Genomic DNA, 26805 nt, shown 5'->3' with positions numbered 1-26805 from the left:
ATCAAAAGGCATGGGATGCCATGAAGTACAGGGACATGGACCAAAGCTTGCCAAATTGATCCCCATTGAAATCACAAGATTTCGTTTCCCTTCCCGAAAGGAAATCTGTCTGCTGGACCTGCTCCAGAAGCTCCATGTCTGTCCTGTACTGAGGAGCCCAGAACTGGATATGGCACTGCAGATGTGGCCTCCCTAGGGCTGAGCAGAGGGGCAGCATCACCTCCCATGACCTTCTGGCAATGCTTTTCCTGATGCATCCCAGGATTCCCTTGGCCATCTTTGCTCCAAAGGCACACTGCTGGCTCATCCACACCTTGTTGTCCCCAGGACTCCCACGTCCTCCTCTGCAGGGCTGCTTTCCCTAGGTTGGCTCCTAGCCCCTACTGGTGCATGGGGTTATTCCTCCCCAGGTGCAGGACCCTGCATTTGCCACTGTTGAATTTGAGATGGTTCTTCTCTGCCCAACTCCTCAACCTATCGAGGTCCCTCTGAAAGGCCGCACAATGCTCCTACGTATCAGCCACTGCTCCCAGTTTGATGGGGGAGTACAGGGGAGCTGGGTCGGGGCCGGGGTGGGGGCTGAGGGGGGCAGTGCGTGAGGGACTTCCCGCCCCGGCCGGCGGGCGGAGCAATCCGCCTTCGGGCTGTGCTGCCGGAGCGGGCGGGAAGCGCGGCTGCCCGGTCCCTGCGCGCCTCGGGCTGGGCGCGGGGCTCTCGCCGCCGCTCGGAGGAAGAGGAAGTGGCCGCGGCCCCCGGCCGGGCCGAGCGGGAGCGGAGCCGCTGCCCCGCGCTGCGCCGCGCAAACTTTGTGCCGGGCGGCGGGGCCGTGTGGCGGCGCGGCGCTGCCCCGGCACCTCCCCGTCGCGGAGCCGAGGGGGGAGCGGCCCCGGAGCGCGGCGGGCGGGCACGGGCGACAGCCGGAGTAGGAGGAGGAAACGCTGTCAGCGGGGCGGGCCGTCTCCGCCCGCCGGGCATCCTTCAGCACCACCGGGCTGCGCTTCGCCCGCTGCCTGCCCCAGGTAATGCCGCGCACCCCACCGGCTCGGCGGGCAAACTTGGTGAGGGGGCGGGAGGGGGTTGCTGCTGGGCAGGGTCTGCGCGCCGGAGCGGGGAAAGCCATTCCGGGGCTGCGACTCGTCGTGGTCCTCCGGCTCCCGAAGTTCGGAGCGGGGCGCGGGCTGGCCGGCGTGCCCGGGCTCGGAGGGGCTGCTGGAGCTCGGCGAGGGGGCGCACTGCCTCCCGCCCGTTTCCCGGCCGGGTTCCGGGCTGTGCAGCTGCTCCTGAGGGTCCGCTGGCTGCGGTCCTGCCCAGGGGCCGGAGCGGAGCCCGCCGGGAGGACGGCAGGGCTGGCGGGCGGTGCCGTCCTGTCAGCCCATGGGTGCGGAGACTGCCGGGCTCCCCCGGGTTGCCCGCGGCCGGGTCGCACCGGGGGCGGCATCGCCGGCAATCCCTTCCAGCCTGTGGGATGGTTATTTGCGTCCAGCCCCCGGCGCGGTGAGGCAGAGCCGTGAGAGGAGGGAGCTCTGAGGGGAGCCGGGTGAGCGCCCGCCTGCCCGCCCAGCCCGGCGCCGCTCCTCACATGCCGGGCACCTGGAGGCGGCGGTGCCGTGCCATCGTGTGGCTGGCTGGGGTCTGGGATTTTACAGTCGCTGTTTTCCAATTTTATTGCCTTTTCAAGTTCTTGATGTTGTTTCAGCACAGTTTTCTTACAATGTAAAGAGGCAGTGGTTCAGCATTTTTATGTCTGAGTGTGAAATACATCTCTTTTCTCTCTGGTTTGTCTAAATTCTTGTCAAAACAGTCTCTTCTTACAGCCTGTGTATTTCTAGAAAAGGGGAATTTAGTTGAATATACTTTACAGTTCTTCTTTGATACTTTCGGCTTAGTCAAATAATTAATGGGAGACATTTGTTCTCCATTACGCCTGAGCGTGCTTCCCTCCGGAGCGCTCCCGGCTCGGAGCGGAGAGCGAGCTGAGCCAGGGGCTGCTGTGTGCCAGGACAGGGAGCGGGGCTGGAGTCCTGGTAGTGGCTGTTGTGCTAAGGAGGATGCTGTATTTAAAATAATAAAAATATAACTATACCTGAAAGAGTGTTTTCAGCCAAAGTTTGGAAGCTGTGGTCTGATTGTATACTGCTTCAATTTTAATTGCCTTAAAGAAAATGTATTTATTTATTTATTTTGTTGGAGAATAACCTTATCAAGATGTAGCTGGCCTCTAGCTTACAAGGGGAGATCTTTTTATACATCTGCTTTTATGTTTTATTTTTAATAAATCCAATCCATTTCAGGTCCCGGTATTGAATAACAAGTTAGTGGCAGTAACCCTTTTTTTCACAATGCTAGTGGTCACATATGTGTATTTAATTTCTGTTTTTTCTAGGGAAAAAGTAAAGTCTCAGAATGAAGGGTTATTTTAGGAATCTAGCTTAACCTCAAGTAAGTTACATTAGACAAGGGGCTTTCCACCTCTTGAATGTTGGCATTCCCCGGTCTGAGAATGAAGCATGAAATGAGTATATACAGCTGTGATTAAATACCCTAAGGGAGTTCTGAGCTGTGGTACTGGGAAGCACAAATACCATATTGGGTATAATGAACTGGCCTCAGCCTCTGTGGTGGAAAAGCTGGGGTCACAGACTTGTGAAGAATTAAAATGAAAGTCGATGAAGTCTCTATTTGAAGCAAGTAAAAAATATTCACATAACTACTATTCTATCCCTAACTTCGTGTGAGATCCCAGAGCTTCACACCTTGCACTAGTGATCTACTTTACTTTTTGCCTTCATCAGGTGGCTGGGGTTGTACTCCTAGGCAAACTAGCAAAAGGCAGTAAACACAGGACTGTCAAGTCTGTAGTTTTGTGTTTTACCATGGTTTTACTCACTGTCGTTAAGCAGCTGTGCATACATGGTAATATGCATCTGTTTCTTATGCCTGTTCTCTGTGGGTTCTGAGTGCTGTGGGGTTAACTTTAAAAGAAAGTTGGATTCATATCTAATTCCTGTGGATGCTTTTGTCAGATTAATTCAGTCTTTATTTTTTAATCTGCTGTGATTTCTCTTTATGTTCTTGATAGCAGTACTCTCTCTTTCTTAGCATCCGGTAGTCTCCTCCTGTCGCATGGAGGCAACTTGCTTGAACATTTGCACGTGGTATTTTGGCATAAATTTTACCTGTGCATTGTTCATTGACATTAACACTTTGTTATCTTGACCAGAAATACGCTGCCTAAAAGTATTTTGTAGAAAGATGTGGTGTTATCTGAATCTTTTGCTTTACTGGAAGATGGTGTTGTGGTACCAGCAAGTGTTAAATATCTTGGATGAACGTTACAGGGTGATGTGGGAGGCGTGGGAAGCAGGGGTCTCCCACCAACCTGCTGTTCCTCACATTGCCCCCACTGCTAGCACAACGCTTGCCTTATTCCTGCACCACTTCTCTCTGATCCTGCTTGCTCCTCTTCCTCCCACCCTGTTGCTCACGTACACACACACCCACACAGCCCAGCTCTGTTTCCCTACAGGGGTTTCAGTGTGGCTGGTGGCAGGGAGCACACAGAGGTGGCCTGGTGACTTGCAGGCCCAGGGAGCACACAGAGGTGGCCTGGTGACTTGCAGGCCCGGGGACAGCACAGGGCACAGTAAGCGTGTCATGCAGGGCAGCAGAGTCGAGCCCAAGCCGTGATGTGAACTCTGCAGTGAGAGCAATAGCACCTAATAAGAGTTTGTTGAAATCGTGCTATCATGCTGGCGTGTTATTTGACATGCTGCATGCTAGTGCTGGGCTTTCTGTGTAACTTGTGTTTACAAGACCTGTCAGGGTAGTCTGTTCTAACTTTACTGAATCCGTATCATAGTTATCCATGTATTACTTTGCTTTCTTCCTGAAGCTTAGAAACTCTGGAAACTAGACTAGCAATTGTCTTAATTGGCCAAATTCTGTTTTTTCTGTGTAGTCAGTACATTTTCTTGTCTCCCTGGGAGACAGTACCAAATCTGATGAAATAGTTCGGTTTTTAATTCTAGCAATTGGGGCTGCAATTCATCATGACAGGTCTTCCAGAGTTCTTGGTATGAATCCAGATTAGTCCTGATTTGTGTTCTGCTTCTGTTGAGTTGTGGTATCTTTGGCTTCCACAGCTTGCCTTGGCTTCTGGCACATTTCATTTTATGCTGGTGTTTCTTGATCCGAGACTGTTCCTCTGCTGAACTTTGTTTCTGTCTCTTAAGCTCTCTGCTTATTCTACATTTCCTTCTTTGTTAGGTAATTCATCTCACTGTGTCTGGAAACCTTCTTATGAATTCTCTTGTCACTCCTTGGGTTCCTAGTTCTGCAGATACTCATATTGTAGTTTAAACATGTTCCAGACCTCCCCTGTACATCCTCCAGTTGCTCATTCCTGTTCATCTTACTAACGAATTCCTCAGTTTTTGAGATTTGCTTTTTGAAATTGAAAACCTTAACTGTAGATTTACTTGGGTTGCTCTGCAGTTTAATTTAAATCAAATCAATCATAAAGGATAAATCTGGGATTATTCTTTCACCAGCCTTCTTAGAAGCTGAGATTTAGTTATCAGCCTCAAGTCTAAAATCCTGACAGCACTGGTCAAATTCATAGATACGTGGTGAAAAAAAAATTGGTCAGCTGTAACATCTGACAATATATGGAACTGATTTATGGTAATTGTTCCTTGTATCTGTAAGTTTTTCAGAATGTTTCAAATTGTTTGGTAAACATTAGTTACTTAAGCACAGATCCTTCCACACAAATAAAAATTACTGCATTATTTATTGAATATTTGCTTACATGTCTTCCTGCATGGCAATGCTATTGAAAAAGAAAGACTGAGTGGGTATCTCTTAGTAAGGAATGTCCCTCTTAGGTGGTGTAATCTCACAAAAAACCTGTGCAGTGGTGAGGAAACCTGTGCTGGGTGGGAAAAATGAGAAGTCAGAAGTACGGCTCTTTTCTGGGGACTGACAAAGGATCATCCTGGCATCCTATTCTGCTTTCTTTGTTTACCTGTACACCCAGTTTGCCAGGTCTGCTGCTTTTAATTCTCTGCTTTGGTTATGCTGTTTTTTTTGCCTTGTTATTCTTCCTCTGCTTCATTGCTTTAACTATGCTAGGAAAGGGACTCGACTGTAATTTGCAAGCGCTCTCAGGGTTTGTTTGGAGCTGAGTGGGGGACTGAACACTCTGGTGTTTCCTAGACTGAGAAGGATGCAAGAATGAAGTGACCACATGCCAGCAAGTGAACTGAGCATGAAGTGCTTATTATTTTGAAAATGGAAAGGTCAGGATTGCAGGAGTGAGGGTTTAAGAAAATAAGCATGTCTCATTACTGCACAACAAATGTGAAGTCCTGCAATTATTTGTAAATGCCTTCCAGCATCCCTGTGAGGTACCTAGGTATTACCCATGGAAGGAAAAATGAAGATGAAAGGTCTTAACCAAAATCAAGAGAGAAAACCTGTTAATACATTGCAGTTACCTTGTTTTCCAGCTGCTGCATTCATCAGTAAGAATACTATATTCTATATTTTGTGCAAAGAACATCAGCAGTAACCTAGGATATGTATTTTAAAAAAATAAATTAATTAATGATAAAGCTTGCAAAATACATTCACTAGTCCTGGCCCATAAATGCTTTAAATATGTTAATGCAAGCAAGCTTGCTCTCACTAATTTTGCTTAAAAACAAGCTGACAAGCATTAATTTTCCATGCAGCATGTTTTCCTTGGATGCCATTGTAAGTACTAAAATTACCTTGTTCCTATTTCAGCTGGTAGTGTATTTCACTTACATGTTTGCTAGAATGTTCAGTCTAATGCTGTATACTTAGCAGTTGACTCTAAGGTTATAAGTATTTAAAATGTTTGTTTTGGAATTATTTTCAAATCATCCCTCTTAGTAGTCATTGACATTATGCATTGATTAGTTGAAATAAACTATTTAGCCAATATGTACTTAGTTGATAAGCATCCCTTAAATTACTTATTCTGGTAATCTATTCAAGCTTCCATTAGCCATGTGGTTCTGTTACATTTCAGTGCAATTTTCATTATTATTCCTTGGAGATAAATTGTTAAGGATTTTCATGAAAGGATGGATCAATAAATCAGAAGATTAGCCTCATTTATTCCCCAGTATACCCCTCAAGTGAAAATCAGATAGAAGGCAAGGGTTTTTTTGTTTTCCCTTCTTTTCTTTGTGCCCTTTTTCTTCTGAAAGGGAATCCTGGGCTCTGAATTGCTGTTAACAAGAAAATAAGTTGTTAGCTACATGGTATTATTTTATCCTTTCTCTTTGCTAATTCTGAAGTTGTTGTATTTCATCTATTTTGAACACACACTAGCAACCCAAGAAAGCAAATTCAAGCTGCAAGAGGGTATTTTAGCAAAGCTGAGGTTCAGAAGTCATCAGCTGAGAACCTGACACGTCTCTAAAAGAGCTGTAAAAATTCCTATGATACATTCAAGATACATTCCTTGTCATGGATCACAGAGGTGATTAAAAGTGGAAATACTGCTGACTTTTTTTTTTTTTTTCCTCTTGCTGACTACAATTTGTTGTATTTTTTTTATTTGGTTTTTTTTTTCCATGGCAAAGGATATGGTACTGGTTTCAATACAACTTACACTGAGGAGCATTCAGGGTCAGGTCATTTGACATGCTGGGGTGGGGTTCACCAGGTGCAGGTACAGCACCTGCACCTCCAGATGCTCTTCTGCTCCTAAAATACACCATGCAGGACCCTACTGGGGAGGAGGAGGTGGCAGCAAGAGGTTTATTCTGCAGCTTGTGGGTTGGGAGTTTGTTTGGGATGTTCAAATCCTGGGTTAGATTTTGCATTGTTTGCAGAAGCAAGCTGCTCCTTTCCTAACCAGTGAAGGCCTTTGCTGGCCTTCACAAGAGAAACTAAGGAATGAATTGACTACAGGCTTTGCTGTTCTGCATCTCAGCATACCTTCTATTCTTGATGCTTTGCAGAGTTAAAGTGAAGATGCAGACTAAAAAAGCCCACTCTGTTGTGAGATTTGCGTTTCAGTTCTGGTTTTATCATCCTGTAGCTGAACACATGAACAGTTTGAGATCAACAAGATCATAGAGCACGTGTAAGATTAATTTGCAATCTAAGTGAGTTTGTGGACAGAATTAGTTTTTCTGGCATATGTAATTGTAAAAGCCCATAGCTAAATCATAATTTTAGGGGTTAATGTTCTTCATTAAGTGTTACTTTTCCAAGGTTTTTTTTCTAAGTATAGAACTTCTGAGTTGATAATTAATTTCTGCATTAATGAAAAAGAAAATGTTTATCTTAGAACCTACTGCAGAGCAAAAAGAATTTGAAAATTTGGCAGTGTCTTTGAAGGATTGTTTTTCAATTTGCTAAAAAGTGAATATTAGTGATAATATTTTGGTTCAATATGAATAAAAGTGGAATTCACATGCAGATGTAGAAAGACAGGATAAATGTATGTAGTATACAGTAACCTTAAGCATGTCTTACAGCAAACTAATACACCTGAAAATGTGCATGGAAGTGAGTTTAGATACTTTGAATGCAGCAGTGATGAACATTTCTTACAGCACTTTTTGATAACTGCAATTTAGAAAATTAAGGTGAATAATGTCCTGTTGACAATAGATTTGTAAGTGAAAAGCAAGGAGATACTTTCAGATGATGGTGGGAAGACTAAACAGCACTAACTTTGCTGTGAATAGAAGAAGGTAATAACTGTTAAAAACTGATGTTAAAAGCCTTTGAAAGTTTATAAAGCAAGCTGTCCCAGAAGGACATTTGTGGGATAACTTTGAGCAGAATTTGGTGATTGAGTGATGACTTGTCATGCACACATCATCAGTATATTTGAGAAAACTTTTAAGAATTCCTACCTCTGTGGAATTATTTTCATGCTTAGACTCCTCTGTTAAAATAGGAACTTAATTTTTGAAGATTTGTTTTCTACTGGTGTAGCACTTGTATTCTAATTACTGCGGAAAAGATTTTGATGGTGTGAAACCTAATTTTTGTCCTCTGATCCCTCATTTTTTTCAGGTGAAAGCATCCTTTTTCATCATCCTTTTCCATATGCCTGCTTTAAGTAACACAACTGCCCATACTTAGCGAAATGTGAGGAAGCCTTTATCCTCAAGGATACTGTGTGATGTTTTAGCTAAACAGCACAAAGGTGAAAATTATTCTAGGAAGCAGTCACTCAGGGAATTAGTAACAAAAAAAAGTGTGTTTTCAGTCCATTCCCAGGTGGGCAGGTAGCTCATGCTGAATGACTTGTGGCTGTCTCTGTTTGCAGAGGTCATTGCTCACATGGGTAGTGAGGGTGGAGGAATTTTTCTCCAAAGGGCTGAGAAAATGTTTGCTGGAGAAGCACAGGAGAGTATCTGTGGCTGCTGCTGGAAGTGCAGGCTTTTATTTTTTAGTACTTTCACCCCAGTTTGGGAAAGAATGCAAAACACTCTGAGATGTGAAATGCAGTGTCCCCAAGGCCTCCTTCTGCAGCCATCACTGTCTAAGAGTCCTGTGGATTTCAGACTATTTGTTATTTGTACAACTAAAGGTTGCAGGCACTGCAGCAGAATGACCTCTGAAATGGAATTTTTTTCCTTACAAAACCCTGTGTACTTATGATGTGTAAGAATTACTGGGCAATCGCTGAAACAAGAAATTTGGTACACTTGCTAACACTTCTATCTCCTATCCAAAAGCATGCTGCTAGATGTGTTCCATTATAGCTCATGGAAAAATACCTAATGTCTTGTTAGGCTCATTAATATGCAATACATGTTTATGTATTAAAATAAATTATATTTTAGACTGAAGCAAATAAACTGCACAGGCAAAAGAAGAAGCTGCTGTATAAATGAAAGAATAATCTTTTAATGGTAATAGTTGTCATTACAAAAAAAAAAAGGTGGAAAGTATCACTTTGGGAGCATAAAAAGATCATGAGGATTTTTAACTTTAAATTCCAGATTAAAAAAAATTGAGTCTGCAAACCTCGATTTCATTGATAGCAATTGTTAAAGTAGTTTTTCCCTTTCCTTTTAAAATAATCAGGGAAAGTTGTTTTCTGCTGGATGAATCCATCAAATATTGAGACTTCAGGAATACAAATATCACATCATTCTGTTTTCTCAATTCTAGAGGTCTTTGTAGCAAATGTTTTTTCTGCTTCCAGGTTCTGTGTGATCAAATATTTACTGTGTTACTTTTTTCAAGTTGGATGTGTTGTTCAGTCCTATTTTGATATATTTATTAGAGACTTTGCAGGAAGATGTAGGTGTGCATTTATGGACTTTGCACATGATAAGAAGGTGGGTGGTATTGCTGAGCCCAGAAAAACTTTCAGCTCTTTCTTCCAGGGGTGCTGGAGAATGGGGTGAGGCTATTACTGAGCAGTAGAAGCACAAAGGAATAGAGAAAATTTATGAGAGATGAGCTGGAAACTTCTCAGTAGTTATGTTGGATAAAAATAAGGAGAAACAGATTCTTTGTCTGCTAGGAAGTTGACAGTAAACTGTGAATGTGATGATTCAGCTGTGAATGATGATTTTAGGTGCAGTAGGTGTATTATTTGCACTAGAGATAGGGAAGCATGAATGTTATTTTCATCAGCCTTGTTAAGATCTCATTTTGAGCATATGGCCACCTGTGTTCATGTAGAGAAATGAGAACAGTGATGCAAATGAGAGTGAGTGGGGTGATGAAGGGACCACAGATCCTGTCTAGGAAATGGCAGAAAAGGCAGAATGCATTTATCATAGCAAAATACAGCAAGAGATTTGGGAACTGTTAATAAGAATGATTTTGCAAGGAAGTATGAGGAAGGAACAAAATTTATAAAAGTTAAACCACAGTATAAATAAAAATGTAGGTAATTTTCTGCAAGTGGTTTCCAAATACCTTGGGGCTGTATATTTGCCTGACTTTGTAAGCTCTTGGGGGATGAAGCTGTGGCATAAGCTGACGAGCAGCTCTTTGGAGATGGTGAACCTGAGCAAGGTTTTCATTCTCTGCTTTACGTTACTGAACTGTCAAGGTAAAGGCAGCTCTGATGTGTGCCTGAGCTTTCTCAGGTGCTCACTGCTGTGTGTCACAGCTGGCAGGGGGCTGTGGCACTGACCTTCCTGGTGCTCCATGCAGTGTGCTGTCGGTTCTTGGCTGTTTTATGGCGTGGAAAGGCTCGGAGATGGCCTTGGGCAGCCCGTGCTTCAAAGCACGAGAAGAGGCTACAGGCCTTTCTCGGACTTCAGTATTTATTGGTTGTTTATCTAAAAGATTTTCTCTCTGCCCGACAGAGGTCCGCACAGCAAGCCAGCCACGTGCACACTGCGAGCCCCCGGGGCGGTCACTTATCTTTATACTCAAAATTACGTATACAATATTTACCTATTCTTTCCAATACCTTTTACCCTTATTGACCGGTGCACTTTTAGTAATAACCAATCCCAAAGTGCCACCATCACCACAGAAGATGGAGGCCAAGAAGAAGAAGAAGGACAGGACACGCCCCAATTCCTCCATCTTACTTCTTTAGACCCCCCTGTACAGAAATCCTAAACCCTGTGTTTTACACTCTAATTAACTTATCCCTTCACCATTCACCCCAGTGAAATCCTCCCATCCTCATACAGGTGTCGTCTCCCATGTAGGATCAAAGTCCAGCCACCAGACACTTCTGGCAACATTCCAGGACTCCCGAGCCCCCCAAGGGTGGTCTCGGTCACTCTGCACCTCAGTCCTGAGGTTCTGAGATCCCACAGTGTGCTCGCACTCCATGGATCCCATGCCTTTGAGCATCTGGGCAGGGGGGGCTGTGGGAGCCACTCTCTGTTACTGTGGGTTTATTCTGCATTTCCCTCCCTGTTCTCAGAGCATGACTTTATCTGTGTAGGCGGTGGCAGGATGTTAGATGGGTTGTGCTGAAAAACCTCAGGTGCCTACCTGACGTGTCTTCACACTTTTGATTTTTGTACTTGATGCTGGTTGAAATAATTTGTCTGAGCCTCACCAGTGTTGTTGAGAGGAATTTGAGGGTTTGGATCACCTGCATGTTTTCAGCAAGTAATTCTTCCATTCTTTCATACCCAGATGAGCTATAATGTGCAGGATATTGAGAAACATTTAATGTGTAGCAGGAATGGTTGTCAGGAATAATCCTTTAAAATGTTGTGGGCTGGCAGCTTATTAAAGAGAACTAGATTTATCTAATGCAGTTCTGTGGCCAGGTGCCTCTTCTGTTTTGAAGATAGGCTTGTAAAGTGCCATTATCTCCTAAAAAAATGAGGTGGGAGGAAGTGAGGTTATTCTGTAAATGCAGGTAGTTCTCTGCAGAGAGAACTTGCTTTTTACATTAAATTACAAGGCTAGATAGTAATTTGAATATTACAGGGATCTGTGTGAAAGTTAATACTAGATGCTCTCTTAGTAACTGCATGTATAGAAGTTGTTACTAGGTTGACAGCCTTAATATTAGCAAGTTATTTTGCATTTTCAACTACTTTTTATAATGGATTGTGTGTCTTCCAGAATGTACCATTGAATACATTTGAAAGTTGCAAAATACATACATTAAACTGTCAATTTTCCAATAAAATAATAGTATGCCTGAGGGTAGATATGAGTAGTATATTCTTCAGTCACTATCTGAGCATTTATTTGATTACACAATTTTATGTAACTTGTGGGCAGCTTGCATTTAAAAATTAAAAATACTAGTGTGGGGCATGAAACCAGAAGGAAAAACCTCAAAGTTAATAATGCTTATGCATTTTCCCTTTTTCCTACCTCTTTGTATCAGGAACTGCTGAAATGGGTTGTGGATTGAACAAATTAGAGAAGCATGATGAAAAACGACCTGGTAATATCTATTCAACTTTGAAGAGGCCCCAGGTAGAAACCAAAATAGATGTTTGCTATGAATATCGATTCTTGGACTTCACGACACTAAATGATAGTAAGTACATAATATTTTTCTTTAGATTTTTTTTCTCTATTAAAGTAGGTGTGTTAATTGGTCCATAATGTTTTTTAAACATTAGTTAAGTTCTTAAAATGTCTTCAATTTCTTTAAGTAAACGCCTTTTCTTCAGTCATAATGCTTCCATGCCGAGATCTTAGTGAGAATTTTGTGTTGATTTTTAGCCTTATAGCTAGTTCCAGGTTATCAGATTTTAGGTTCTTTTACCCTTCCCCCATTATCTGGTTTGCTTTCTTTGATTTTCATTTTTTGGTTTTTGTTTATGATTTTTACTCTGATGTGGACATTTTATTTCCTTCATTTGCATTTTGTCCAATTTTCATATGGTAAACAATGCAGGTTATATAGTTTATTGCAAGGTTATATACTTTATTGCTCATTTTCCTTGCTCCCCTTGTGCCCTCTGGGCTCTGTGAGAGGTATTTTGAGAGGCTGAAGTTAGTGTCTTCATTTTGGTAGCTTGCTATAAATAACTCTGGTGTGGTTATAGATACAGGTGCACCCATGTAGGTGGAAACAGGATAGTGGGAGACACTGAAGACCTAAAATATCAAAGGGGTGAAGATTCAATCTCATGCATTTTTTACCTTGGTTTTTTTCTTCAGTCTGAAGTAGTCTGGTTTTAATTCTTGTGGCAATCCACAGATATTCTGGTTTTCTCCTTGCTGATTGACGTCAGGCATCTCTGCCAGTGTTGCTCACACCATTGCCTGTGCCCTCTTTCACTTCAGAATTAGCTGTTCTACAAGCAATTGCTCCTCACACCATTTGGAATCTGAAGCTTGAGCAGAAGGCTGGGACCTGCTTCTTGCTATATATAAAACACCACAGTACCAAAATCTGCTAGAGCTGGCTGGCAGGACGCCAGGTAGAGCCTCTGTGCCCTGCAGTGTGCTGCAACTTCTCTTGTTTTGCAAGTCAGGTCAAAGGAGAAGCTGGAGCCTCGAGTCTCTCATGGTGTGAGACAGAGCTGCTGGTTGTCACTTGATGAGACACCTCGTGCAGCTCAGCGTGTCAGCCCAGAGCAGTGGGAATTGGCTGGGTCTTAAAACTGCTGCAAGCCAACTTGGGTTTGAAGAAGGTGGAGGTTTAGCACAGGTGATTGGACAGGACTGTGCTCTTGCAGGCCGTTGTGAGAGTCGAGAAATTTTGTCTTTGCAGACTTTGAGTGCCTGTCTTCTGTATTTGTGTTCTCTTACGTTTTTTGATACACTAATTGGGATGCACTGCTGTTATTGAGAGCACCAAGCAAATGGGAGAGGAATTTTTTTCATGTTTATGTATTGCAGTTGTTTCGACATTTATGTGTTTTTATTTCAAAGTGAACTGTTTATGTCCTTTGATAGTTTGACAGCTTTTACTGGGATGTATTGCAAGTTGTGTCATTAGCAAAAATGAATTAATATTGAGGACACACTTCTCTGGGCTTTTCTGGAATGTTCATCACTGTTCTGTCTGAGTGCCTCTCAAGCTTTAGCATGTGCATTATCCTGTTCTCTCATGAAGTCTCATCTTTGACACTGTGGAGGAAGAATCAGTACTTGTGGTAGCAACGTGGCTTGCTTCAGGCACAGAGGATGTCTGGTAAAAAGAGAAAAAGTTAAACCCAGGCTTTCTAAGTCTGATTAAATACATAGGTTCATTGTAAAGCATACTTGTGTATGTTTTTCTTACTCATCGTAGATTGTTACAATATGATTTTAGGAGGCATGGCTTTAAGGAGACTGTTAGTAGAAGCATTTCTATCAGATTCTTGGGCTTGCCAAATAGCATAAGCGCTTCAGCTCTGCTGAGTTCTGCTTTGGCATGTTTTATCCCATCACTCCAGTGTCTGAAGATGTCAGCAGATAGGCAGATGTGGGGGGATAGAGTGTTGTTCCTGCTCTTTTTCCTTAGTTTCCACTTATGACTGTGCGCTCTCAGGATTGGCAATCCCCTCCCTGTTCTAGTCATTGGCTGTGTGAAGGCTCATGTTGCACTATGTGGCGTTATGACATTCCAGCCTTTTTGCATCATGACTGGTTCATTTATGTTTTTGCTGAGAAATAACCTCTGCAGATAAACAGAGTTAACAGTGACTGTTTCACCTATATCTGTGTGGTTTTGGAGACTTCTAAGAATGAAATGCTCCTAGAGGTGTAAAAAAAACCATTTGGATTGTGAAGTCTATCTTCTGTGAATCTACTTTAGCCCTTCCACTGTGTGTGTATATCATGACATCATTTTTTCCACAGGTTTTCTCCTTCACTGGGTTTTTAGAATAAGCCATGTTAAATTATGAGTGGTTACAGAGTATTTTATTGTATTCTTGTGCTAGGCCTTGTTTACAAAGCTAGTGAGCCTGGTAGTGCAGACAGGTACTCATTTTTCTCTGTAGCTTTTCTATTGCAATGATTGCTCTGATAACTATATCTCTCACAAGTCTTTAATCTTAATGGTGAGAAGGAGGTGATGATCTGCATGTTGCAGGTGGGAGCTAATTCACAGGTTACTGCCAGAAGTTTTCCAAGTTCTTAGCATTTCTTCCTGTGTTCCAAAAGCAGCTCTTGTTGACTTGTGACATAAAGGTGGATACGGGTCATATTTGCAGTTTAGAACTGCATGTATTTGCAACTTTGATACCCAGATAATGAGAGATCAGTTCCAGAATGTGGCTTATGTTTAAAGTCCTCTTTGACTGGCTGGTTTTTTTTGGAGTTTTTTTGTAAGTTTTTGCAGCTGTATGTGGGGAAATCCTGCTCCCCTCTCTCTTGCCTCCCATCAGCTCTGTGAATTGATTTAACTCGTGTATCTGGCAGGTTATGTGGTTATTTTGTTTGGTTATCCTCTGCTGTATCGGTGTCTTGTGGAAGGGTCTGAAGAATGCTGGAGTTGGTTGAAATGAAGGGAGCATATTGTCAAGAAGGGAAACAGAACCTTCTTTAAATCAGCTCACACTCTTATGAACTCAGAGAATCACTGAGTGAGCTTGGAAGGGACAACAATGGGTCATCTGGTCCAACCTCCCTGCTCAAGCAGGGTCAGCCCAAAGCACACGGCACATGATTGAGTCCAGATGGTTTTTGAAAATCTGCAGTGAGGGAGACTCCACAACCTCTCTGAGCAATCCATTCCAGTGTGTGGTCACTTGCACAGTAAGGAAGTTCTTCCTCATATTCAGGTGGAACTTCCTGTTGTGGCAGCTTCTGTCCATTGCCTCTTGTCCTAGTTGTTGGCATCACAAAGAAGAGCCTGGCTCCATTCTCTTCACACCCACCCTTTAGATATTTATGCATATTAATGAGCTCCCCTCTCAGCTGCCTCTTCTTGAGGCTGAACAGGCCCAGCTCCCTCAGCCTTTTGTTGTAAGAAAGATTCCTCAGACCCTTGACCAACTTTGTAGCTGTCTGCTGGACCTGCTTCAGACACTCCATGTCTGTCTTGTACTGAGGAGCCCAGAACTGGATGCAGCACTGCAGATGTGGCCTCCCCAGGGCTGAGCAGAGGCAGCATCACCTCCCTTGACCTGTTGGCAACACCCATTCCCTTAGCATCACTCTCTTGAAGCAGGGATAAAACTGTCCTGACAATCATTTTTCTGGAAGTTAGCTAGAAACTTAACTTTGCTTGCTGGCTGTCTTTGGTTACTGTTTATCTTCTGACATGCACAGCTAAAAGAATGTAAGAATATATGCTCCTTTATTAAATTTTTTTATTATTTTCTGAACTTTTGCCTTGCTTGGATCTGATGCAGATGTATGTCCAGTGGAAAACAATGTTTGATTACTTACTTGAGTGCTGGGTAAATAATGCATAGATGCAAAAGACAGATTTAACGTTGCAGGTGTAAGCTTCATTTTTATGTTGCCCAGTGTTAGAAACTGATTTACTTGAAAGTGTCTATGGAAAGACTATCCAAGCTTTCAAGGAAAGCAAGCTATGAAAAACCCATCAGTTTCCATTGTGTGCCACAACCCTGATAATCTGCATGGTTCTCCAGAATTAAAGCGGTTGGATTTGCCACTGTCCTTTACTTTTTGAAAAAAGCATGTAAATTGCTATCAGCAAAGGGTTATCTAGTATAGACTGGCACTTGAAGAGTAAGGGGTACTTTGCTAAGACATTTCAGGCTTGAGGTGGGCATGCTTGTTATAAATCTGCTTATGAGCCTGATCTTGTTTCTGTTAAGGTGGCCTCTTGCAAGAAATCCTTGTCTGTCTTCCATGTTGTCCCTTGACAGTGTCATTCTGTGTTCTATTCCTTAGTCATCTGTACTGTCCAAAGCTTATGGGCTGCTTTTCTCCCTCAGGTGAAACCACATCTGTTTTCACCTAAATTAAATTGATAAAATCATCACACATTTTTACTTGTGAAGAAGACATTCCTATATTTGTGAATTGGGTGGTTCATTGCTGGTTCAGCAAAATGTCAGAAGTGCAGAGGAAGTCGTCTTCTCACTGCCCTAGAGACAATACTAGTGTTTAGTTGCAATGACTGAATTTTATAACAATAAAAAACCTGAGGAATATAAAAGAGTTGCAGCAACCTTTTGCCACAAAGCTGGAAGAGACAAATTAGGGTCTACTCTATAATACTTCAGGCCTTTACTATAAAAAACCTGAAACAACAAAAGATTGTATCACCTGCTCAAAAGTCAAAGATTCTATTTTCCGTCCTTTGCCTTATAAAAAAATGGGATGAAGAATGGTCATCTTATGTCTCTGCTATCTCCAAGTTTTATTGGAAATAGAGGCAATTGGTGAGCAAATCTCAAGGGTATATGTGCTGGCAGATGGAATAGTCTTAAGCAACCATGTTTTCAACAGTGCCTCTATGGGGTAAGCTGGTTTGTTTTGTTTTGGTATTTTGTTGGAAAGAGAAATATTTCAATAATCTGCATTCCTTCCTTGCTCTTATCTGATCTACTTATTTTGGAAAACTGTCCTTGCTTAGACAGATCATACAGAAACTAAGCTAACTTATTCATCCTCTGTTTCTTCTCTTTCACCTCTTTGGTTATGATGACCTGAGAAAAAACAGGAATCTGATAGTAATTTCACTCTTCACTTCTCAGAATCGTGTGGAATTTTTTGATGTTTAGGGGGATTTTTTTGACTGACTTGATTGAATTTTTTTCTGTTTTGCTTTACATTCCTGTAGTATTTCATTGGCCTGATGAGTTACGATAGGTTTGGCCTTGAATAAAGTTGGCATGAAGCATATGCTAGCCATGTGATGAGAATGGAATGGGGTATAAATTTTTTTTTAAATGGGGAAAGGCTATACTCTGAACAAGCTATTTGTGCTGTAAAACCACTAAAATCCAGATGTTTTGATGGAATGAAAAATACCAATACTTCACATGTCCCAAAGAAGTTTTTAAGTTATGATGTGAATACGTGAACATATGGTTTTTATCCTGATTGTCAAGAATTTGTCTCTTTAGTAAAAAAAAAAAAAAAAACCAAAAACTAAAATACCCCCAGAGAACAACATGAAGCAAATTATTTAAAAGTAATGTTATTAATTGCATTCTAACATTCCCACCATCTTTTTTGCTTGAATCTTGTAAGCGTTGTAGTCTAAGGACATGTATTTTTACCAGGACAGTACTCCTAGTTTAATAAATTTGCTACATACATGAAACCTTCTAATTTGAGGCATTTTAGGGTGTCTGTGTATATATATATCTATATCTATATATATATATATACATATATATCTTTATATGTATGTATGTATGTATATATATATATATATATATATATAAAATTTGAAAGTGTATATATCTTTCAAGTTCTGACAAGCATATGGATACTTTACCATCATGTTTTGGAGACAGTTATACTGCTTAAAAACCACTTTCTGTCATATTATTAAAACTGCTATGGCTGGGCTTATGATTTTTATTGATTTTTTTCCTAATACAAGACACAAATAATGTGCTAGTGGACCTTTATAGGAGGCATCATTATATTAGAATCAATAGTTAAGAGTATATCCATACTGAAGTCTTTTATTTGAGATCAAATTTCAGTTTTGGCTTAAATTAATAGAAGCCCCCTCAGTTTTCTCCTTGGAGAAGGAAAGAAGTCTGATTCAGAATTTGAAGTGTCATGCACTGGAAATTGTGCAAGTAGAGGACAGAGAAGCATTTTTCCTGTAAAAAGTGTATGCATTTTTGGTGAGGAAGTTCTTTTTGTTGTAGAACATAGTACATGTTGATTTCAATGCTTACCTTCTCTTCCCATCAGTAATTTTTACATTAAGCAGGTATTTGTGCCCGACTTCTACTTTCTGTTTCACTTCACCATTCACCTGGGAAAAAAAACCTAAAACCCAAACATAAAAAACTCCAAGCAAGTGGCTGTGTGACTGAAAAAAGAACAAAACCTGCAACTCTGCATTTGCAGGTGTGATTTGATTTAAGACTAGTAAAAGCAAATATTTCCCCATTGGCAAAGTTATTTAATTTTGTTTTCATTTCTGTAAGCAGAAGAACATAAATTAAATTAGCTTTTGAGTTTTGTATTTCAAGTTGACCAGGTCTGTTACCACCATTTAGTCCTCAGGAGTGATGAAATAAAATTAGCACGGCAAAACATTGTTAGGTTATTTATGAGACGTGATAACTTGAACCAGACTGTGTATAGATCGCCTATGACTGACTAAAACAATCCTTCAGAGCAGATTAATGTCTAGCAGGTTCAGAGCAGAAAGATGATGAGCAGGAGAGCCAATGGATTATTGCTTTGTAGCCCAGATTCTGCTAATGCTTCCCCTTTCTTAAAGCTTTGTCCATGTGCATATCTCATTCAATTTAGTTTGGTTATATGTGTGTGATCTAAAGAACCAGCATAAGGGTTTTGCTGGATCGGAGCTTCTGTCCTTTCTGTTAATGCAAATATGAAGAAATGATTTTTTTTTTGGCTTGGTTTTCTGTTTCAAGTGAATTCCAGTCTGTGGCAATACAGAATCACAGAATATTCTGAGTTGGAGGGGACCCCCAAGGATCATTGAGTCCAACTCTTTAAATAAATGGCCCATGCAGGGATCAAATCCACAGCTTTGGCTTGCTCCAGCCAACTGAGATAATTTCCAGTAACCCTTCAGGACTTGCCACTTTTAAGTCACAGCAAAATGAAATGTTCCTGCTGTAGCAGTTTATAAAACTCACTTGTGTGTCTCGGGAAATTTGCAATTTGACATAAAAGGAGCATTCCATATGTTGGGAGTTTAATAAATGCCATAAATTACATCATAAATGTAATTGCTGGAAAGAGTCATTAGATTTGAACTTTACTGTTTTTTAAATAAGGATGCACAACTGTGAGATGTATTTTAGTTTCTAAGTGGAAGCTCTGCTTTCCATAATTATTGGTTGTATCTAGATCCTTGTTGTGATAGACTGCATGCACTCACTTTTTCTTCTATGTGTATATATATATATATATATATATATATATATATATGTTCTGTATCAGTATATCAGTGAGGTGTGCAGTACACAGACACACATATATCATTGAGAGGAGTAATTCCTGGGGATATGAGTCTTCAATCACTTAAGTTTTGCTTTATTTCTGCACTTAATTATACCAGAACAGAAAGTGCAAAGAGCTTTAGCTGAAGTCCTGTGATGACTGTGACAGAACTGGGAATAAAACATGGCCTTCAAAGCAAGAAGCTGGTCAATGGTATGAATTAACTATTCTAGCCCAAAGGTTAACAGCCACATACCGGCAGAAAAGCTGTACCATTCACATAATTTCAAAAATGAAAAAGCATAAAGTTTGCTGGCATTTCTTGTCCCCTCAAGATCCAGCTGTACTGTGACATCGCTATTTTGTGTTGGAATAATACATTATAGACTAGATGAAACCTTAGACAGAATATGGTATGTATGTTAGAACATCTCAAATATGTTAAAGAATGTAAGTATGATGTGTTTTGGAACTCTGTTTTCAGCTTGTGCTTGGAAACAGTTTTGGTTTCGATGCTTTTATGGAATCCCAAGTACACCTAGTGATGTCATAGCCACGCTTTCTGTGTGGACTCTGCTTGTGTATTTAGACAATGGGTGTGTGCAAACCAGAAATGGACTAGGGAGGAAAGGAACATCTGCAGGATGTTCTATTTATACATGTTTCACTTTGTCAAAAAATGTGTGTCACAATAGTCATGTGGCTACTAATTTTGTAGTCTGCACCCATTCTTAGAATGAAGATTGGATTCTATAATACTCCATTCTTACCATTCAGTCATTCATTTTATCTGCTCTGAGCTCAGGGTTCTTCTTAGTGTAGTTAGTGAGCTCTTCCAAGAGGTACATTTCATCATCACGTTTACATGAGTGCTGTAATTCACTCACATCATGGAAAAGTACAGATACTGTCTAAAAAGACTTCTCAACTTCTAAGAAACCTTTTCTTTCTCGCAGCAACTCAGGAACTGCACGTGATCTTTCTGAGTGGCTGTGTCTTTTCTTTGGCCTCTGGCTTTGCACATTTTTCGAGTCTTCATGTGGTTTTCATCCTCCTGATGCTGTTCAAGAGCCAAGGAGCCAGATTTGGCAGTCTGCAAGGCTGGCAGACAGGCATTTCTCATGGAATGGTGAAATTATTAAAGCCACAGGTTTATTTTCTGTCTTCTCAGAATCAAAACTTGCCCTGTGTTTAACTTGAGCAGGAGATCACACAGTAACTTCAAATAGTAAAAGTCTCATGGTTTTATTATGAGAGAGAAGTGATTAAGAGTCATCACTGTGGTAATCTGCTGAGTCTTTTTAGAACTTGTTGCTACAAATTCGTTGACATTATCCAGATAAAAGATAATATACAAAATTTTTGCAGTACTGTAATGGACTTCTTAACATATTTACAAAATAAATTGTTGTTTGGCTAAGATCTCCTACAAACTAAAGTTTAGAATTGGTTCATCCTGAGTGGAGTATAGCCCCTTTGAGATAAAAGGAACTTTGAGTGTCAACTGCTCTTGACCTTGAGATGGTGAAAGCACCAAACATGTACATTGATTGTGCAGGATTTTTTTAAATGTTTGCATTTATATTCCTCAAGTTCCAATGTGAAGAAGAAAAAGTCTCTGTTCTGATGGAAATGGTGTCAGCATTCAGCTGTTTCACACAGCCTATAACAGTGTCTTGGTGGGTCCAAGGGTCCACATGGCTGAGGACAGGCTGGTGTCAGGCTGTGCATTGTGTGAAGCCAGCAGTGTAGGGCAAGAGGAGCAGACAGCCAGCTTGGGGCAGTTGCTTCTGGGGAGTTTACACTCCCCATTAAATGTGTTGGAGGGTTTTACTTTGGACAAGTCATGTGTTCTGCTGTACGCTGGACGTCCCAGTGCGTGTGTTTCAGAGCAGCCTGCAGGAAAGGTATCTGCAAAATGCTCCTGTCTGGCTTTGAGCCCTTCTGGGGGCTACTCCAGGACATGCTGGTTTGTCCCAGCATCCGTCTCACGCTTATGACTGTACTTGTCATTGCTCTGCCCAAGTGACACTTGTAAAGCGATTTCACATTCAGAAGCATGTCTGATTTCTGTTCTACATCTGTTCTGGGTTTGTTTTCTGTTAATGCATTTTCATACATGCTACCAGTGCAGCTACTGCTTGATGACTTCCCTTGACTTCTTTTTGCCACTGGCAACTGTGGCAGCTAGTCTGTGAGCGCACTCCAGATGGGCTGACTGCCTCCTGCTTCCTCCCTAGTGTTGTCTGAGGATGAAGACACGGACAGTGTTTTAACCTGAAAAGTTTTTGCTCTTCTGTGTGCTCTGCCCTACACCCACTGGGGAAGGTACCACGGGTGTGGGACACAAAGTTGGACTGGTAGGGTTAGTGCTTGCCTCTCGGCACTGAGGATGGTGTGGTAGGTCAGAATTTGTTGTTGTGCAAGCTACTGCTGTGACTTTGCCATCGTTGGATGAAATTCTGAGAGTCCAAACCTGTGTTCACAGGTGGCTGTTGCCCTGTGTTGTCCCATGATTGCAGTACCTGTTGGTCAGTGGTTAGGCAGTTTGGGGAGGGAGCACAGCTTTGCAGTGTCATCCTGCAAACACTGTTCCAAACACTGCTCTTGCAGAGAGGCTCAGCAGAGCTCAGTGTCTAGAAGAGAGGAGAATCCAGTCTTTTCCTGGTGGCATTTAGCTGTTTATCTCTTTTATATGGGCATAGTTACTTTGTCTCTTCCCTGACTTTGAATGCCTGTTTTGACTTTTTCTCCTTGTTGGCAGATGCCTCTGGCTGCTGATTCAGTGGCCCTCAGGAATCATTACAGGCTTGGGACTGAGTTTATGCTGAGGAAAAACATGGCTGAGAAGTAGCAGCAGCAGCACACCATGTGGGAAAAGGGAGGGGTAAGAGTGAAACTTGTGCCCTTCTCTTATGAGAAGTGATAAAGGAGGGAGAACTGACAAAAGTAATGGTGAGAAAGTCTATCCTTCTGCTCCCCTAGCTTGTAGAGAGGAGATAAAGGAGAAGGAAGGGGAATAGTACATTCTGATCAAGTCCTGCATTATGGAGATCATCTCCCCCCTATTCTCAACAAGCAAACATGTATTTCTCCCTGGGAAGCATCTGTTCCTTCCCTGCTTTTCTTTCAGCTTACAGAGGAAATGGCCTGCCAGTCCTCTTCCTAGGCTTTTGGCTGAAGCATCCCGTTCAGAGGACCGTGCCCTGTCAGCTGCTTGATAGGCTGTCAACACTCAGCTGACATGTCAGCTCGTATGAAGCTCCAAAGGGTCTTCACAGCCAGAATCCTTCAATCCTAGAAACTGCCTCCACACTCTTTCCCACAAAAAAATCCAAAAAAAAAAAAAAACAAACCAAAAAACCCCACCAAAAAAAAAACAAACAACCCAGCAGTCAAGATATCTGTCAGCCTTGTGATGAGCTATAACATCCCTAGCCCAGGCTCTGTGCCATAGCATTCCTGCTGCTGTGCCCCAGACAATACAGACACTTCAGGATTCTCCACTGAAGAAGTGGAGTGGAAGGCACAGCTGCAGCTAAACAGCAGTGGGGCAGAGAAAGGGTTCAAGTAACATATTGGCTAACTTTATTGTCACACAAGATGAACATGGCCCAAAGTTACAAGTAAAGTGGTAAGAAAAACATGGAGGGAAAGTGGGATCTGGAACTCCAGGAGCAGGGACAAAGGCAAGGAAAAAGGATGATGGGCTGCTGATATGGCCTGCACCAGAAACATGCCCCCAGGGACCAGCATGACCAGAGAATTAACTGGAACAAAATTTAACTCAGCTTTGGTGCCTAGCATGCACCTCCAGTCATGGAGAGAACATGAGAGATATGCACCCTGTCTGTTGGCTGCGTGTTGAAATGGGGAGAATAAAAGCAAGTCTTCCAACATCCTTCCACTGAATAGCAACAATTCAATAGCATTGAATTGTTGAAATGGGGAATAAAGCAAATCTTCCAACATCCTTCCACTGAATAGCACCTCCCTGGTACAAAATGAGGCCTCCATGCTCTGGCTATCTCTGCAGCAGATCACACACAGAGCTGAGAAGAGTTCCAGGAGCAGGACCACGTTGGTGCTGCTGTTCCCCTAAGGGGGTATGGGACCAGTTGGCTTTTCATGAGTGCAGTAGGAAAGGGCACTGCCCTGAGGCTTCTACCACCTCTGTGTTCCAAAGAGGTAGAGCCACCCTGGGCTGGACCAGTTGTGGGTCGTGGACATGGAGATCCCCCCAAACATTGTGTGTAATGCCATTGCTCTGTTCTCCTGTGTTTGGACAGGGAAGGGATTTCACAGCAGCACCTCACTGTGTCTGGAAGCCTAAGAGGGAGGTGTTAGCTTGGCACTTACTATGCCCTGCTCCCTTGATATGAGCACTCATGCATGGTGGAGAGAGGAGAAAAGGTCTTCAGAAAGGAGTGGGCATGAGGAGAAAATAGAGCAGATGAAATAGGGAAAGAATATCAAGGGAGAGGAGTAGTTGAACACAAACGAAAAGAATTTGAGGGGTCGTGAGTGACTGTAGAAATGGAGGAGGACAGATAGCGTTTGACATGTTGAGCAGGAAGAGAAGACATGGCCTTGCATGAGCTTTCAGTATTCTGGGAGCTTTCCAGTGCCAGAGGGATGCCTTTTTGTTGTGTTGTATCAATGAAGCCCGGCAGGGACTGCGGCTGTCACTCTGACAAGATTTGCTATCAAGTTCTGCTTAAATAAAACCCATCCTATCATGCATGGGCAGGCACATGGTCTTTTACTGAAGAAGACAACTTACATTTCTGGATTCAGATCCCTTTGGGTCTTTCATGACAACTTCTTTTTTATTTTTTTCCTTCTTTTGAATTTCAGTGACAGGAAAAACGTCCTCTGAGTGTGTTAGACTTATTTCATTATTGAACAGGGGAAAGCTTACTTTAAACCTTAAAATGCTGTCATTTCTAGAAAAAATCAACAGTCAATTTAAATTTTGTTTAGAGAATAACCTGAGAACATTTACGTAGTTTTAATCTATCATGGAAACTGCAAAATTTCTCACTTTCTTTGCCCTGTTCTGTAAATACGTAGAATTGTTGCTTTAGCAACAAGCATAATTGTGACTGCAGTTTTAATTAAGGTTGTGAATATTGTACTCAGCAAAATAATGTAGTTTGCAAACCTTAATTATTGTCTCAATCTTAACTGTTCTTCAGGTTAGTGTTCTCACAGCAGTTGCATGGGTTTTGTGTGCGAAAGCCTCACCTGCATTTTCTTTACCTTGACTTGGTGTATAGAGAGGCATTGATCCGATGCCTGTGAAGGTGCTTTATCTGCTTCAGGCCTTTTGTACTGTTTTGTTTTCCAGTGCCTGTGTGTGTGTGCACTGGTGACAGCCTAGTAAGTCTGTAGAAGATGTAAATATACTGCCAAGCAAACATCTCACACTGGGCCTGGTATAAAACACCTTTTTGCCATAGGTGTCAGTTCAGTGCTGTATTCGGGATGCCTGCTGGTTCATGGCTAGTTTTTGCAGCAGTGTCAGAACTCTTCAGTGTAGTCACTTGGTGAAATACCATTTGATCATTACTGTCTTGCAGCCATAACATATTACAAAGCTGATAAAGATTGATCCAGGCCTCCAGATTGTGGCCTTCTCTTTAAGCGATGAGGCAGCCTGAAAATATGTTCATTGCTTCTGTAGAGGACAAGAACTTATTAGCATTTGCCAAACTCTGTGCTAGTCTTGCTTCCAGTTCCCCAGCTAGCTCCTTTGGCACTTGTTCAGATATCTTGGCAAAACCTTGGCACATGTTGCATATTTTTGTCCCATGTTTTAAACAGTCTCAGTGACTTGGTTTTATCATACTGCAGTCATACAAGTGTGTAATTTCCTGGACTGAGAAGTGACACAATTACTACATGAAATTGCAGCCTGCTTTCTGTAAAACAACTTGCACACCCAGCATACTCTTGGTTTGTGTACAGTAATGGTTTTGCAAATGACTTGATATTTGTGACACACTATACTGTGTGATAATCTTAGGAGAAGCAGGGGAGTTTCCAAGATATGAGGTGGCATGTGAGAAGTTTTGGCTGAGTCTGATGCTTGCTCAGCAGCTGCTGTAGTGAAGTGGTGTGGCTCTTCCTGAAACGTGGTAACCCATGGACTGTGATAAGGTCTTGCACAGGAACTGCAAGCTTAAGGCTTCCCAGCCAACTGGTTTTTGCAAAACCTGCTCATTTCATATAAATGAAGCTTCTTTAGTTGAACTGTGCAGAACTCGCAGCTTCTGTCTCCCCCCAAATAATCATCCTCTCAACTTGAGACTTGCAGTGATTAGCTACTGATTCTTCTTGAAAGAAACAGTCCTTTCAAGGGAAAGAGAATCTCATTAAGCCTTTGCTGTGAGCTGCAGCTCTTGATCAGCCCACGAAAGACAAGCTTGACAGTCATCAGGTGAGTTAAGAACTGCAAAAATATTATCTGTCTCTGTTAAACAGTCATCAGTTGAAAGAGTTCATCTCAGTCTGAGAATACAGAGACTTTTGCGTACGATGTGGCACATAAAAAATTAAAGACATCAAGGATGTGAGAAGTCTAAAGGTGCCACGCATTTCCAAATGAATTGATAAAAGGCCCTAAATCTGAAAGAGAATGAGGTATGAGGTTTACAAATAAACAGGTGGAATTTTTGAGAAAGTAAGAGATAAGCCAGGACATGGTTACTAGTGAAGTATAAATAAACAGCAGTCTACTGCTGTAGTTCCTCATTTGCGAAGCCCTTTGTGGTGTTCTTCTATTTGAACAATTGTTTCCTGAATTTCTTAATAACAACTGGTAAAAGAATTGACAAATAGTCCAAAATTGCATGGGTTAATTCACAAGCAGTTATTGTACAGATTACTAGTAAGCAAAAAAAAAAATTAGCATCTACTTCTGTCTCAAATCACAAAACAAAAGAACAAAAAGAGAGTGACAGAATAAATGGTCTTTTGTTAAGTTATTGTTTCATAAAGTTTGGAACTGTGTCAGAATTGCCTTTTTTTTGTTTTGTTTTGTTTTTGTTGTTTATTTACTTAGGAATGCTCAGCTCAGATGCAGCATCTGTCTTTCTTTGCAGTCCATCTACCCTGTTTTTCCAGCTGGGTTGAATGCCTTGATGAAGCCTTTCAAGTAATCAAATAGATAAAATTGGACATATTTTGTGGGATTATTTTCATTGTTCTTCACCACATGTTCAATGAATACAACATGTTTTAATTGTAACACTTCGTTGTTAAGCTGCACTCTTGCACTACTTGTTGTCATTGTTGTTTGTTTGGTTTGTTTTTTTTTATTATAGTAAA

At 41.7% G+C, this 26805-nt stretch overlaps 1 protein-coding gene across 3 annotated transcripts in view; it reads left to right on the top strand.

The window, feature by feature from the left end:
* The first annotated feature begins 914 nt into the window (after positions 1–914).
* The window catches only part of RFTN1 (raftlin, lipid raft linker 1), a 96428-nt gene continuing 70537 nt past the window's right edge, over positions 915–26805 (top strand). The window contains exons 1-2 of one of the 3 annotated variants that reach the window (XM_054274219.1): positions 915–1019; positions 11831–11986. In XM_054274219.1, the coding sequence (XP_054130194.1) occupies positions 11842–11986 (145 nt within the window). In that variant the 5' untranslated portion in view covers positions 915–1019; positions 11831–11841. Of the gene's footprint in view, positions 1020–1473; positions 1538–10011; positions 10033–11830; positions 11987–26805 lie in introns of those variants that run through there. The other 2 variants (XM_054274217.1, XM_054274218.1) reach the window with 2 other exon arrangements.

Source organism: Melozone crissalis, unplaced genomic scaffold, assembly GCF_028551555.1.
Source record: "Melozone crissalis strain CALT ecotype California unplaced genomic scaffold, PUWL_Pcris_2 ptg000016l_1, whole genome shotgun sequence".
Classification (NCBI taxonomy): Eukaryota; Metazoa; Chordata; class Aves; order Passeriformes; family Passerellidae; genus Melozone; species Melozone crissalis.
This window is presented reverse-complemented; position numbering and strand designations above follow the sequence as displayed.